The sequence below is a fragment of the Thalia democratica genome, chromosome 9 (genome assembly GCF_965202585.1).
Source record: "Thalia democratica chromosome 9, ktThaDemo2.hap1.1, whole genome shotgun sequence".
NCBI classification, from domain to species: Eukaryota; Metazoa; Chordata; class Thaliacea; order Salpida; family Salpidae; genus Thalia; species Thalia democratica.
Genome location: NC_139173.1, coordinates 32,113,249 through 32,129,906, shown reverse-complemented (window position 1 = coordinate 32,129,906; position 16,658 = coordinate 32,113,249). Strand labels below are relative to the sequence as shown.

General features: G+C 25.1%; 1 protein-coding gene across 1 annotated transcript; it reads right to left on the bottom strand.

Annotated features, from left to right (window-relative positions):
• Window positions 1-100: 100 nt before the first annotated feature.
• LOC145843996 (dehydrogenase/reductase SDR family member 6-like) lies at window positions 101-988 on the bottom strand. Its single transcript, XM_082951298.1, has one exon. The coding sequence runs from the start codon at window positions 986-988 to the stop codon at window positions 245-247; it is 744 nt and encodes a 247-aa protein (XP_082807424.1). The 3' UTR covers window positions 101-244.
• Window positions 989-16,658: the final 15,670 nt, after the last annotated feature.

The following is a 16,658-nucleotide window of genomic DNA, read 5'->3' as shown; positions in this document are numbered from 1 at the left end:
TGGCACCATTTGATACAACAATTCAAACTAAACTATGATACAATATAACTTTAAACCTTAAAAATGTTGTTAAAATAAAAATCTTAATTACAGTGGCACAAACAAAATCAATTGAAGCTCAATAAATAACAGCTGATTACGAATTAACACATAATTGCACTTGAAACACTATTAAATAGTACATGAAGATTTACATACAACAAATGAATTAGCAATGATTGAAGTTTACTCAAAACAAAACGCTTCAAAGCAAAGACCATCCTCCATCAATGACGTACTCGCATCCAGTCACAAATGAACTATCATCACTAGCCAGGTACACAGCCAGCTTTGCCACTTCCTCGGCACTTCCAAACCTTCCGCTGGGCACTCTGTCAGCAAACATCTTCTTTGCAGCCTCCGCGCCCATCTTGGCGTTCTTGTTAATCCTGTCATTCAATGACGGGGTGTCAATAGTCCCTGGCTGGATGCAGTTGCACCTGACATTGTACTTTGAGAAATCAGCCGCCACGCTTTTTGTCAGGCCAACAACGGCGGCTTTAGAGGCACAGTAGACACCCCTCAGAACCACGCCCAATTTTGGCCCTGCGACAGAGGACATGTTTATGATGTTGCCCTGCTTCTTCTCCATCATGCCAGGAAGGAACGCCTTGATGAGCATGAACATTGATTTCACGTTTAGGTTCATGGTGAAGTCGAACTCATCCTCAGTGGTTTCCAGAACCGTGCCATGGTGCACGAACCCTGCCACGTTGAACAGCACGTCAACAACACCAACTTTGGCTGCCAGCTCGTCAATCTGCTGCTTGTTTGTGACGTCAAGCTTGTGAATTGTGATGTTGTTTGATTCGATTTCCTTCAGTTTTTCAACATTTATGTCGCTGGCATGGACCTTGGCTCCTTCAGCAGCAAAAGTAAGGGCCGAGGCGCGGCCAATTCCTTGGGCGGCAGCTGTGATGAAGATGGTTTTGCCGTCCAGTCTTCCCATTTTAATGTATATACTAGTCTGTTGAATGTGTTACAACATCAGTACTTTTTTAAAGTTATGTATTTTATAAGTTAAACAATATTTAAAACTTTATATTATTTCTCGTAGAATAGCTTTTAGTTGTTTTGTTTCTGTGCTACAAAAATCAAAAACTAACAAAAAATGTTAAAGAAACTTATAGATAAAAAGTTTTTTGGGTTCAGATATAATAGCGGTTTTTAGTATATAGTTAAATTATGGGTAAACATTTATAAACTTAAAACTAAGAGATGGTTAATTTTTAGAAGAGATTATACAGTGCAAAATATAACATTAATACTCAGGTTCCAGAAGGGTATTATAAAAAAAATTCATAATAAACTTAAGACTTCAGTGTACAAAGTAAAACTAAATAAGTAAAAACTTAATTTCTTTATTTATTTTTTATTTAAACTTTTTATTTAAATTAAGCAGTTTGTTTGTTTTAAATTTGAAAAGAAATAAAGAGTGTAACTTTTTAAAGCAAAGTGTGTTATATCATAAAAGAATTATATTTTATTTGATAGCTAGTTTTTTTTATTTCAATCTAGTATTTAAATGTAAATTGACATTAGCTTAAAAAATGTAAAAAAAAAATTGCATTAAACCCGACTCGTTCTTAGAAAGTTCTTTTTTAGAAGTTTCTACAATAAGATTTAGCTGAAAACTAGCAGCTTTTTAAGTTAGTTTTTATATTATAATTTTTTAATAAGTGACTTATATTACTGCTGTATATTAAGTCTTATATAGTCTTATACATTAAAAAAAGTTTTGTACTCACTAAAAATCTTAAAACAAGGAAATTTGACTTATTTTAATGATTCTAACTATATAGAAATACTAAAAGCTATAACATTGCTTATTTTGTAATTACTAGATACTTAAAAGTATCACAGCTAAATGTGACTGAATTTGACAAATACAAGTTTACCTATTAAATCATGAAAAATATAAACACAATAACTTAAGCACATTTTTTGATAAGAAGTAAATTAAAAGTATATATTTAAACTGAAATAGCTTTCAAAAAATGTTGTTTGTTCCTGAAAATAAGCAAAGTATAATGCAAACAAAAATATTAATACAAGAAAGTTGTCTTACTTTTTCAAGTGTCACAGACCGGTTTAATTATAAAAAAAATTTATAAACGTAGAAAATTTACCAGCAGCTCTATTCTAAACCAACACGTTGATAAACTATTTGCACAATTTTGTAAGCTTAAAATAAGTAACTATTTTTTACAACCAATATATTATAACATCCTCATTACTTAAATGTCTGAATACTATATCAAAGTGTAAGAATACAGATATCTTATGTCCAACAGAGTTTGTGTATAACATAAAATTTGAGCCTGCTTGATATATTAAACAAAATTTATTGGTAAATATTATCAAAAAAATTGAACTTACAAATCAAGTTATAACAAATTTAAAGATTTATACAACTTGTTTTTTCATATTTAATTTCTACAGATTACTATTGTTTAACATTATATTTGTACATTATAGATATGCAAAAAATATGAATATATTTATGTTTATTGGAAAAACACTTATAGACTGTTAAAAAGTTTTTTAAATCTGAAACTTCACATAACACATGAGTAATTCTTTTTAATATTCTGTAATACATATTTTATTGTATTATTAACTTTTAACTTGCTTAAAACTGTTTTATCATATTTTGATAAACAAATAATATAAGTCTTTAAATTTTTTATACATAACACTAATCTGTTAACCTCAGTAATTTGACAAATAAGTTTAGTAATGCAAAACTTTTTAGCAATAGCTCTGAAGTATAATATAATAGTTAAATTTAAATAAACAAAAACACTAACTAATTTGATACTTTTTAACAAACTCAAAAACCTATTCAATCTCATAAGTATATATATTTACTCAAATTATTACAAATTATAAGTTCTATTAAAAACTTCAAGATAGCCTTAAGAGGTGGTAAGCCTGTTTTGGTCAAAAATCTAAAAAAAATACTCAAAAAATAAAAAGGAAGTAGTACAAACAGTTATCTTAAAAGACAATAAGAAAAATATTTATATGTTAAAAACAATGTTTGAATTGTTTGAAATGTTGAATAAAAGTATTAATAAAGTCTAACAAAAAAACCTACATTAACTTTAGTATGAGAAGGCAAGGTCATTGAGAGGTCCTAATATTTTTAAACTAACATCGACCTTTATAAGCTTATAAAAAAACTACAAGATACTTTTTAATTGATACCAAATTTTCAATTAACTTTTGAGATGTAGTTAGTTTTAAGAAAGTTTTCTGATACAAATATGTGGAGGGAAAAATTTTCAACTATTAATTATGTTGAAAATTTTAAGAAACTACTAAAAATCTATCTCATTATAGTTTTTATATATTAAATTATTTAAACTTTCAGGAAATGCTTTTCACATGATTATAAAAAATTGCAAAGTAACATTAAAAAACCTTTGTTAAAGTTATATTTAAATATCTTAATTTAAGATCTTACATCAAGACATTTTGTGATTAATAAAGAATAGAATGAGAAAGTTTGACAAGGATTACTTAAAATTTGTAGGTATATATTTTAAACAAATGGTTACATGACAATTTAAATTCGAACAACTCAAGTTCTTAAAAAATTTTTGAAAAAACTATATCTTAAAAAGCAATACAAATTTGAAAAAAATATATATGTAGATTTTATAAAAATCTAGAAGCCACTTTTTCTTTTTTGGCAAAATCTAAAATATTCTTTTGATATTTTAAAATTATTAAAATTAACTATGTATTTTACTTTATTTAGGCCGTACATCCAACAAGTCTTCCAACAAATTACAGACCACTGCGGAACAGATAAAAACAGTGCAATATTTGACAATATTTATTTACACACACTGTCAAAAATCTGACATTTTGAAACAATTTAAAAAAGCGAACTCTACAGCCTAGAACCAATATTGATTGAGGTAGATGACCTAAGTTAATTCCCAGATAACATTAAATGGAAACGGAAAATTATTAACAATTCATTAGTTAACATATCTCAACTTACTTTAGTTTTACTTGCTAAACTCTAAATTTTGTATTTATCCGAATTCATTCATACATAATAATTAAAACTTATTTTTTTAACTGTTTTATTAATGTATTATTTATTTTTACAGTTTTTCATCAACAAAACAATGTTTAAAACAAGTTACAATATTACTGCTTTAGTAACCAATTTTTTTTTAAATTCATTTAACATTTACCACTTTACAATAAAACTAGTATAGTTTTGATAAGCTTTGTGATTTAACAAATAAAATAAAATGATGAATTTCTATATGATAAGTTGCAAATGGTATATAAATACATTTAAAAACCTTTCTATAATTGTATATAATACATATCTCAAAAAATATTTAATATTTTGCAAAAAGAAAAAATGTCTTGTAGATATTTATAGGACCTACATATGTATTTTTTATATTTGAAAAACATACATTACTTTTTTAGTTGTGGCCCTTTCATTTTTTTAAGAATTTGAATTTTCAGATTTAAATTGTCCGAATTTGAATAATCGTGCACCCTAAATAAAAGTCTTTTCCAACGTTTTAGTTTTCTTCTTCCAAAAGATACCTATTAAACTTCAAATTTTGATCAACTTTATCACAAAATTTATTCTGAATTTTTAAAAGCTGTAAAAAGCAATTGGAATTTTTTAAAATTAGCAAATTAAAACCAAGTTTTAAAAAGTTGTTTTATTCTCTCTATATCCTAATTAAATTAACCTGAAAAATTATTTTTAAGGTTTTTTTTTCACTTTAATAATTACATTGTACATTACAGTAATTTTATATGTTAAAAGTTTTTTGTATAAATGTCAACCACTAATTTTCATCTTGAAAATTAAAACTCAGATATTTTTAAAGCTTTCACTTAGGACCCCTGCACCATCAGGCCATACAATTTAGCTTAAGAGTGTCAAAGATTATAAAACTGTATCAAAAAAATAGCTGCACTCTACATATATAAACTAGATTTTTGTTGATACATTGTAAAATATGCTTTTATGCTTGTTTATAAGTAAATTTATTTCCCACCAAATTTTCAACATTTTTTTTTCCTTTTTCATTTGAACATCTAGCAGTAGGTTTGCTTAAATGAACTTATCATATTACTACAATTGAATTGCACCATTGAATCAATATTTAATTCTCTTCACTGTGCAAATAAAACGTGTTCTGTGGGAAAATGGCATTGTACTTAATTTTGTTGAAAAGTGAGTCTTGATAAAAATAGAAAACAAATGGAAAAAATATATAACGTAGGTAAAGTTCTTTCGAAATCTTTTTCTAGCCAACAAACTCACTAGTTTATGAGAAAACATAAATAACTTCATGATCGAAAAATATTTAAAGTACTAAACTTGCTATTTTTTGAAACTTATCACTAAATAAAGTAGTTCAAAGCTCTAAAAAACTTTTAGCTTATGTCGTTTGGATCTTTATAAATTTTATGTCTGTTAATCTAGCACAGGGGTTGGAAAACTGCGGCCCGCGAGGTACTCTCCAGCTCAAAACATACCTTTCAAAAACAGAAATAATAAAAATTTTGTGTTTAAAGCTTACAATAAGGCTTTCAATTTAAATAGCTACTCATTACTATTGCTTATTTTATCACATTTTTGGTTTGAAATAGTATTTTTTTATGTTGATTACTACAAACAAGTCGAAGTAGCTGCGGCCCGCAAAGACTTTTTTTCTTTGCAAATAGCTGCGGCCCACGAGCAAATTTAGGCCTGCGACTTTTAAAAGGCTGATGACCCCTGATTTAGCGCTAATAGAATTGAAGGGTATTTAGTGATGGTTACAATTAAAGTAAGGCATTTCATGTTTAATTGCAAAATTCTGGATGAAATTAAAATTTAAAACTTCAGATAAAAACTTAACCTTTTAAAGTAAAGTTAGATATATATTTCATGTGTATAAAATGTTAGATATATGTGTGTATAAAAATTCTTTTATATTTTTGGATATTTATTTATTTATTTTTTAGAAAATATTTAATGTTGTAAAGTTTAATAATCTCATTTTTCTTAGAGATTTACGTTTTAGAGTTTAAATTTTTTTTTTTCATTTTAGCTCATTATAGTTTTGATTAAGTTTGGGTATGTAACTCGATGACCGAGAGGTCTTTTTGCTATCCAGGTCATTGAACCAAAAATTCTTGAACATTTTTTTTTTTTCGTTTTTGTTCAATAAACTTTATTATCTCATTATCATTAATTTTGCTTATCTATTCAAGTCATGTTTGTTTTTCCTGTGTTTTTTTTTTGAAAATTTTTAACATAGTTTACTTTCAGTAACTTTTTCTATTACCATTATTGAGTTTGTTTTGAGTTATTGTTGTGTTTAAAATTTTGTTTTTTATGTCTTTATGTTCTTAGCATACAGATATTTGGGATTTATCAGCAGTATCTTTATTAGTTGTTAGTTCAATTCAGTCCCAAACAAATCATTAAACTGTATTCATGGTGTATGATTCGATAACCTAAACTTTTTAAAAGAATGTTTTGTTAGTTTTCATTATTTTAAATCCAAGTTAAGTTTGTTTTTTTATGCTTTTGCTTTTTTTACAAAATTTTGATAGTTCGGTTTTTATGGACTGATGATTCTGTATGTCTTTTTACTATGATAGCTTTAGTTTAAGTTTTTAATATAATTCTATTTTTCTTTATACCATTTAAATTTTAATTTAAAACGTATTTAAGAAGAGGGTTTTGTAGCTGTCAGTTAAATTACTAGATTTTTGTTTTAAAGTTATTCTGTACATTACTTTAAGCTTATTTAGTTATAAGATGGATAAAATAAAATTCAAACTAGGTTTTGTTTATGTAAGGTTAAGAAAATAAATTAAAAATATTGGCAGAAGTTTTAGACCTACGATCAAATGATGATTCATACTTTTAGTGTTTTTTGACTCTGAATTATGTGTTTCTAACTAACTTCTTAGAGATGTAAAATTCTTACCGTAAAATTTAATGTCAACTGAAAAATAAAAACAAAAAGTTCACTGAACTAGCATTTAAGTCTATAACATTTTGGTTATTGTTTAAATGATTAGAATTTCACTTAGTTTGACGTTTAGTTATCTTATTAAGCTACTTTAACTTATAATTTCGTTGAAGCAAGTTTAGGTTTAGTTTTGAAATGTAGTCAACATTTTATAAGAAAACTACCAAGATATAACTAAACTGGCTAAATGTTTCGATTAAACCATTTAAGTAGATCCTATTACAGTGACAATGAAATCAAATTAATAAAAGCAAAACTCAATTTAGATTCTAAAGCAATCCTTGCTTTATTTTTCATAGAACTTCACCATTTTGAAAAGTTAAAAAGTTCGAAAGTTAATCTAACAATAGTGTATCATAACAATAAAACGAAAATTTAAATTCTTTAATAATTTTACTTAGACATATAAGATTAGGTTGTGTTAAAACAGTGTAACGTTTAATCTAGGTTTTAAAATTTAGATTTAGTTAAGTACCTTGTTATCTACTTGAACTTTTTAAAATTTGTCAAACTTTATTCTTTTATTCAGAATTTACAAGTTATTAACAAAAACTAGATCAATAAAAATCTGAGTGATTTAACTATTTATAAACTACATCAATTTTCAAGAGTATCAGTTTTAATTTTTGATTTACTCTGTATAAATACAGTTTGAAAACAAGAAGAATTGTAACATTAATTCAAGTAAACTTACAGATTTACTGAATGTTAACACTGTCTTTATTTTTTATTTGTTAGTTATAATAAATTGTGCTGAATCTGTCTTAATCACAACGTTTACTTTTCAAAGAAAGTTATAACATGGAAGTATATTGTAATTCTCGTAAAAGTAGCTCGTTATTAAATTATTGAACTTTTTGTATCGACAGTTAAACTTTAAAAGGCAGGAATAAAGTCATTTGTTTTTATTTTATACTTTTCAACTATAACTGATTATTTAAAATGATATTTGGTATATATAAGTTATAACTTTAATTTCATCTTTAATACCTTCTTCTAAAATGCATATAAAAGACATTACAATATTCTAAAAAACAAAAATTTAAAAGATACAAGTTTTGTTGATTGAAAGTTGTTCAAATGTACTAAAGTGAAAAACTAAATTATAAAAAAATATAGTTAAACCATAAAAATAAATCTAAGTTTTTGGGAAAAATACTGTAAAATCACATAAATAAACCTAATATTTTTCAAACAAAAATTTAATAAAAAAAAAATTGTTTGTTACGTAAACTTTCATTAAAATTCGAATGAAAATTATCAAAACCATATAAAATCTTTCCAAAATGTTACACGTTAATAGAAAAATTAAAACTATAAGTAAGATTATCACTTTGGAGATTGGTACTAAAGTGAAAACTGTCACAGGAACAATTTCATCGTATCCTACAGGCTTTAATACAATCTTACCAAATGATACTGATTCGAGTAAGATCTCATCAAGTACTGACTCATGTAAGATCTCATCAAAAACTATTGATTCGAATATAATGTCACCTATTCCGTCGGGTTTGAGTGCAATTGCAACAAAAGATACTGGTTCGAATAAGAAGACCTCACCAAAAACTGCTGATTCGAATCCCAATGCCCAAGGGTCGGCTATTACTGAACCAATTGATCAAAAGTCAACAGATGAAAAGACTGCAGCTCCCAAGTCAGATGCTACATCTTCTACTCCTGCAGTGAGTTTTTTGTTTTTTCTTTGTAAAGCTTATCGCTTTGTGTTAATCAGCGTTTAAATAAAGTTAACAAAAATCCTTTGCGAGAATAAGAATTAATTTCTTGTTTTAAAGCAGGCCTATGTTCTATTAGAAAACTTATTAAGCAATTATGACCTTTTAACTTTTAAGTAACTCAATCTATATTTCTTACTTAAAGTTTAAACTACTAGTAGTATACAAAAATTTGTTTATGTCTCATTTAAAAGATTTTTTTTGTAAAAATTTTTAGTTTAAAACGTTTGATACAGTTAAATACTTTTCAAAAAAATTTGTCTATTTAAAACAGCGATTAACAGTTATATGTACAAAATAAACGTAACTTTTTGAGTACTATCAGTAATTGTCAGGTTATTCAGACAACAAATATGTTATGCATTGTTTGTCTTTTTCTATGTTTATATAACTGATTTTAATTCAAAAGTTTAATGCTTTCACTTGAGATTTTTAAACTTAAAGTAAGCATTTTAAATTCAAAAACAGTTGAAGCTTTAATTATTACAGCTATTTTCAATAAAAAGCAGTACTACTAGAAATAAACATATTCTTTTAAACCGTTTATTTCATTGAGTTAAGTTAAGTAATGATATCTTAGAAGAAAAAAAGACGAAGGAGAAAAAAGCGGTCTGGATCCAACAATAAGCTCAAAAATGAATTGAAACGCGAAGTAAGTAAATTGTTATTCTTGTTAGAAAATTTAATTAAAGTTATAATTATTTAATAATTTCTAGAACGAAGAAAAAGATGAAGTTATGTTTAAAATTTCAGAAGATAAAACCTTTTATGAGTGAGTTATATTTTTTAAATTGAGCTAGTTGTTAGTATTTAAAAGCTGTTACTGTTTTTTTAAGTAGTATAAATGAAAGTAATTAATTTTATAACCTCTTTAAAACAAAGAAAACTTAATGAAAAGAATTAGTTTCCAAAAATAAAATATAAAATTTATCAACAAACAGAAAGAAGATCGCTGCTGGTAAAGAAAAAAACAGCAACGAATTAAGCTACATGGAAAAGTAACTAAAAACTTACAGTATTCTGTTTTTGATTAACACTTTTATACATGTTTTTACTGTAGGTAAGTTTAGTAATAAAAAAAAAATACAAAAAATAATTATTGCGTTTGGATACAAGTTTTTTTTTGCTAATAGAGGTGTAAAGGTCAGAGCTTTACGATAAACTTTCATCTAGTTGATTATATTGTTAGTAATTTTTTAAACTTTTTAAATCTTTTGAAAATTATGATTTTACAGAATTATTGACTCTGCTGTTGAAAACATTAAGGTGTTATCTTCAAAAATTAAAGAAGTTGAACAATCAAACAAAACGATTGAGAAAAAAGTAAAAACTGTTTAAATAATTTTATTAGAAATCAAAGATTAACTAATTTATTACTTAATACCTTAAGAAAACATTATTTTGAATTTTAGTTTTTTAATGTTACAACAATCAACTTAGCGCTATTCGTAGTTGTATCGAAAATATGTGATGGTAAAATCTTTTTTTTTTAATCAAACAAATTGTTAAAAAATAATTTTTGTGATAAAAGTTCAGGTAAATTTTAAAATTAAAAAAAAAAATTCTATTTATAATTTACTAAACATTTAGACAAAAACAGTCATTATTTTTAAAATATAATTTTTTAATTTGTTCAATATTAACTTAGTTAAGCTAAAATTTACTTTTTGAATTGATTTAAAATTGTTTAAGCTTTAAATTTATAGAAAACGCTTTGAAAAAATTATGGAAATTTTCTATGTTTAAAAAGCTTTTATAAAAGTTTTACAACTAATCATTAAAATTTTAGTTGATCCAACAAAATGCTGATCATCAAAATGAGCTGAGAAAAATCACTGAGTATGTTTTATTTATATTAAAATTTGAAAGTTTAGTTCTAAACGGTCTTAAAAGTTTTACCTGTAGTGTAATTCATTTCCATTCAACTTTGAAACTAAATGGTTAAGAGCAAACTAATAGTATAGTAACAACTAATATATATATATATATATTAAGGAATTATAAAAGCATAAAAACAGAACTCTTAGTAAAAAGCTCTATATTTTAACAACTTATTATAATATCTTAAACTTTTTAGGACGCACAAACAATCAACAAATAGCTTGATGGAAAAAGTATCAAAACTTGAAAATAAAAACAGATTATTAATAACCCAGGTTAATTATTAGTACTGTTTTGAAGAAAATAAATGTAATTTAAATACATAAAGTGACAAAATTGTTGATTTTTTGTTTGTTACTTAAAAAAATGTTTTAATTATATTTAAACTTACCACATTAAAAAATCATTTTTAATAAACTCTCTGTAACTCAATAAAGCACAAAGAAATGGAAAAGGAGGCAGAAATAAATCAAGCCAAAATAAAAAGATTAAGTAAAAACATTGAGGCTAAAAAAATAGAAAACAATGAGCTGAAAAGCCAAATAACAGACTTAAACAATGTGCTAGAAAATAATGAAGGTGCTCTTGTTGCTGCCAAGAGCACCTGTTTGAGTTTAAGCGGTGAGTAAAAAGTATTACTAAAGTCTTTAAGATATTTTAAGAGTGTTTAGATGATATGAATAAACGAGTAAATATAATACTGTTTCAATATTTAAACTCTATATAAAACAATTAAATTAGTGTTTAAAGAGTGCAGTTTTATTACAAGGACAAAAATAAAGATCTAATAGCTGGTTTTTAGCTCAAAATTTGAAAGTTTTTATTTAAGAAAATCGAAAAAGTAGCTTTAAAACGTTTTTTGGAGTTTTACTGATGTGGTTACTTTAAATTTGATTTAACTAATATGATATCTTTAGCGCAAGTAAAAGGGCTCAAACAAAAAGTTTTAATTGGCGAGGAAAATATTATCAAAAGCAGAGAAGAAAATCAACGGTTCATAAATGAAATAGAGAGTTTAAATTTGGAGTTAACTAAAGTTACTGAAGAAAAGGAAAGAGCAGAGGTAAAAATATTTATCAACTAGTTTAAAAATGATTACTAATTTGTTCTAAAAACTTTTTCTAACCAAGCACCGTAAAGTATATAGTTATTTATTTCTTTTTTTAGAAATACTTTAACCTTTAAATAAGATAGCTGTCAATGCTTAAAACACAAATCAATATCATAAACAAATACATTTAAGCGAATTTCTGCCAAGCCTATAGACTTTTAAATTAGAAATTGGTAATATTATTTAATAAAAACAACTAAAAAACAGTAAAACTTTTAAATGTAAGTTAATACTAACTAGTTTTAGAATTTGTTGATGTTAATAGCAGTTTGTGACTAAAAACCGTTTAAACCAACTACAAAAGCTTTGAAAAAGTGAAACTTTTAATAAAGTAACTTTTTTAAAGAACGAAGGAAAGATTCTAAGGGAGAAAGTTGAAGAATCTGACATAATAGCTGAAGGCCTGACAACGGAAATGAAATTGTTAGGAGTCGACCTAAAAGAAAAGGCAGACGAACTAATAAAAACAAACTGTAATATTCAAGCTCTTAAAAACAAAGTAAATTATACAAAATTCGATAATGTAAATAAGATTTTCATTTAAAACTTTTAATAAAATGTTATATTTCATTTAATAATTTTCTTTAATTTAACTAGTTAAGTAAACACGTTTTTTACATAAGAAGTCATTTCATTTAAAAATAATTAATAAGGTACGATGATAATCGATGAACCGCAATGTTTTTTGTTATCTTTTATACTACCTATAACTAATATAAAAACGTTGTTTTTTTAACTTTAACGTTGCTAACCAATATATTTAGAAAAATAAAAATATTTTAAATCAACAGCTTCTAACTCAGGTAGATGAACTAGAAAATTGTAAAAAGACAAAAAACCAGTAAGCTTTTATTTGTTTTTGATTTAGTATTTGTTTTGATTAAAAAAAATCTAAGTTTTACGCTTGTTTCTTTTTGATTAATTAAAAAAACAGCATTATTATAAAAGCTCTGTAAAAGTCATAAAAATGTTTGTTTGAATAGTAATAAAGTTTGATTTTAATAAAAATGTTTTTAAGTGTTAATTTTTCATTAAACCACATGTGTTTTACACCATATTGAGTTATATTTTTTATATTTATTATTAATGTTTAACATCAGGTTGGTTGATGAAAAATATCACGTTGATAGTGAAATTGAAAATATGAAAAATGAATTAGAGTGTAGTAAAAAACAGATTGTAAGTTATAATGTTTTAAATTTAGTTATTCTTGTAAGTATACCGATTTTTAAAGGTTATGCTTTGGTGCTTTTAAAACAAGTTTGTAATTATATTTTTGTCTTTTAAAACTAAATATGCTGTACTTGATATTAAAAAAAGCAACATAAATTCTTTTAACAGGCTAAAATGAAAAAGGCAGGCTTTTTACGTAAGTTTAAGTTTTTTTTATTATATTATGTTAGATTTTTGTTTTAAATTATTTAAGCTTTTAATTTTAAAGCTTAAAGAACAACTATTTTATAAATTTGTTATCTTTTAATGTTGTTTCGACTAAAAATAAGTTTTACAAAAAGCTTTAGTCATAGTTTTTACAAAGAAAAGTAAAATTAACTTGCATCAACTAAGTTCTCTTTTTTTAGGTCGCCTGTTTAAACGTTACTAGAAAATGGGAAATGAATAAAGAAAAGGAAACGAACAAAGTGTAATACAAAACCATCAAAATATTATGATAATATAACGCAATAAAACCTAAACAAAATCTAAATAGTACTTTTTGTAAAAAAAAAATTTTTCAAGTCTAAATAAACTTACAAATAACATTACAAAATAAATAAAACTTAATCTTGTAAACATAATTTTTAACGCTAACTAATTGAATTCGTTTGCAAAAATTAAGTCTAACTAGACTAGACCTTTGTTACTAGTGTTAAAACTCTTATTTGGACTTTTTGAAGTTAATGAACAAAAAATAGAAACTTTTTATTTATGAAGTGTTTTTAACTTTGATGATGCTCACGAATACAAATATATCTTAAATTTTACAACTACTTTAATAACTTTGAAAAGTTTACTGCATTTAAAATATAAACTTGTTATTTTTTACATAGAATATAAAGCTTTTACTAATTTTTATTATACTTAATTTAGAAAGTATCACTGTTAGATAAGTTAAAAAGTTTTGAATAAGAGTTTTTGTTATCAAATAAATCGTATTGTGGTCTTAACATGTCTTGTGATTTTCTAACAGCTTAAGTTTTTTATGGACTATAAATTATAAGTTTTGGTCAAAATTTAGCGATAAATTTAGTTCTAAAAACTTGTCTTTTACATTTAAAAATGCTTGATAAACAGCAGGTATAAGTGTAAGTATACTTTTAGTTCTCTTTGATTTCGTTGGTTAAAACTTTGATATAAGTTTTTTTTTGAAAAACACTTTATAAAATGTTACGGTATTATCTTTTAAAACACAGTAATAATTTCAAGCTTTTAAAATTAGATATATAACCGCTTATATTTCTAAAGATAAAAGCTTAACAACCTTAAATGGTTGCTGTTTTGCACAAAACTCAACTTTTCTGTAAATCTTGATGTTTATTCTTAAAAATAGTTCATACATAGTATAGTTGTCATTTTACATATATAAAAAATTGCTTGGTTAAAAAAAATCATCAGTTGGAACTTAAGTCAAAAAGTTAAAAACAAAACTTATAAAATAAATATATGGAAAAGAAGTACAAAAGTTGAAAGTTATTTTGTGAGTATTGTAATTGATAAGTGTCAAAGGCTTTTATTTTAAAGTGCTTTGATATTACTTAAAATAGAACAAAAGTTTAATACAGTTTTCGACTGTAAGTTTTCTAACATAGGCTGGTCTTGATCTCACAGAGACCATACTTGTACCAATCTTTATCTTTACAAGGTGTATCTTTTATGAATTGTTGACCGACTGCAGCAGCGCAGTTCTGATCGTCGACGTTATGCATCAAATAATCATCAGTCCAGTTCCAAGCAGTTAAAGTTGAGTCGTCAAAATTCTGACCTGATCCAATGTATTTCCAGTTTCCTTCCTCAAAATCATCCGAAAGTCCCACAAAAAGTTCTCCAACTCCAGAATCCAATGCAACTTGGGAAATCGTTTTTAGCTGGCTGTTAATAATTAAAATAAATTATTCTCTCCTTTAGTTTTATACAACATTAAACTTGCTTTATATAAATGATTAACTTAATACTTAAAGAAAACAATATTTTTTTGTATTTAAATAATGTTTAAGTAGTTTACCTAAAATTAGTAACTATCAATGGTATTAGAAATGAACACATTAGTTCTTTAAGGACAAAAGTGTTTCAGCTTCTATAAGATTAGTGAAAAAATAAGTACAGCATTCGGGCTTGGGTTTTTTTATTGTTGTAGTTTTTATATTCGTTTATAGCTAACTAAAACACCTGTGGTAAACGGAGCCAATTTCTCCAAGGGTCTCTTGAACGAGGTCCCCGCCCATGGCGAGACACATGCCACGGACTTTTGAAAATGAGGACTTGTAAGGAGTTATAATAAACATCCTTCCAATGCATTCCGCTAAAATGTGATATAACTTGCCGCTTGTTTTTAATTGCAAAAGTTTCTAGCATTACTTTTAAAAATCTTATCTTTTTAAATTTAATAAGCTCCTATGGTTTTCTTTTTGCCATAAAAAAATAGTGTTTTTTTTGAAATTTTTCCAACTTATTAAAAATAAAACATAACTCTACACGTACAAATCTTACTTGGTATGCAGTCTTCTATACATTCAGAAACATAACCATGTGTTAAAAAAACTTGAAAGACAACAAAGAGAGATTGAACAACAAAGTAATTTGACATACTTTCACAATTTTTTAGTTAATAGTTATTAGGTACTGTGAGCGATTTAAATTACAATGATATGAATAAAATTACAAAAAAAAATTAAAAAAGAAAATTTAGGTTTATTTTTTAGAACATAAAAACAAAATGTACACAGTAAGTTCTAATGTTTCTTTAAACTAAATACAAAATTTATACTACTTAAGGCTTATGCAATTCAAACAAATAAGCATATGTCCGAATTCACTTACTTTATATAACAAAAAAAGTATTTGCACGTTATACAACGTTTATTTGTATTGACTTAATTTAGTTTTAATTACTTATTGCTTATTTTTTAGCTTTAACAAAAAAGTAAATTTTTTTTTAAACCTTCATAAACAAAAATAAGTGTAATATTTTGTTAAAGCACTTTAATTAAAAAATCACTAAAAATAATTTATAATAAATAGTTTGTAACGTAGGTAACTGAACTAAAATACATATACTATTGTTAAAATAAAAACGTTACCGACCTTAAAAAACTTTTTTTTTAAGGCATATAATAAGTTATTTTTTAAGTACTGATGAAAAATATTTTGTTATTTTTCAAATTCAAACCGGAAAACAAATTACAGTTATTAAGTTAAAACAATCTTCATGAAATCATATATTTTGTAAATTAGAAATGAGTTGCTATTATCGCTTTATAAACTATTGTTTTATCTAATAATACTTTTAAAGAAATTAAATGAGATAGCCATATTGTTTTTTGTAATTATACTCAGTGTAACCTATTCTACTTAACAGTCCAGCCAGGTTAAAATAGTGAATTGAATCAGATTTAACCTTAAGTTAATATTTATCAGGTGAAAAAAATTAAAATTGTAGATTAACACTTACATCAAAGTTTTACAACAATAATTTTAATACGGAGTTAACTAAATAATTAAAAAACTTCACTATTTAAATTTAAATAAAAGTGTTGCTTTGCCTTAATACATATCTTTAGCTACTTTTATTTGTATAATTTGTATGTTTTTAAATGTGTTATTGTTTAATTAACGACAAAAAAAGCGATCAAAAAGTTTTTGTCTAAGGACCTGGTG

Coding starts and splice junctions, on each gene's coding strand:
- LOC145843996 (XM_082951298.1), bottom strand. CDS start 988: ATGGGAAGACTGGACGGCAAAACCATCTTCATCACAGCTGCCGCCCAA.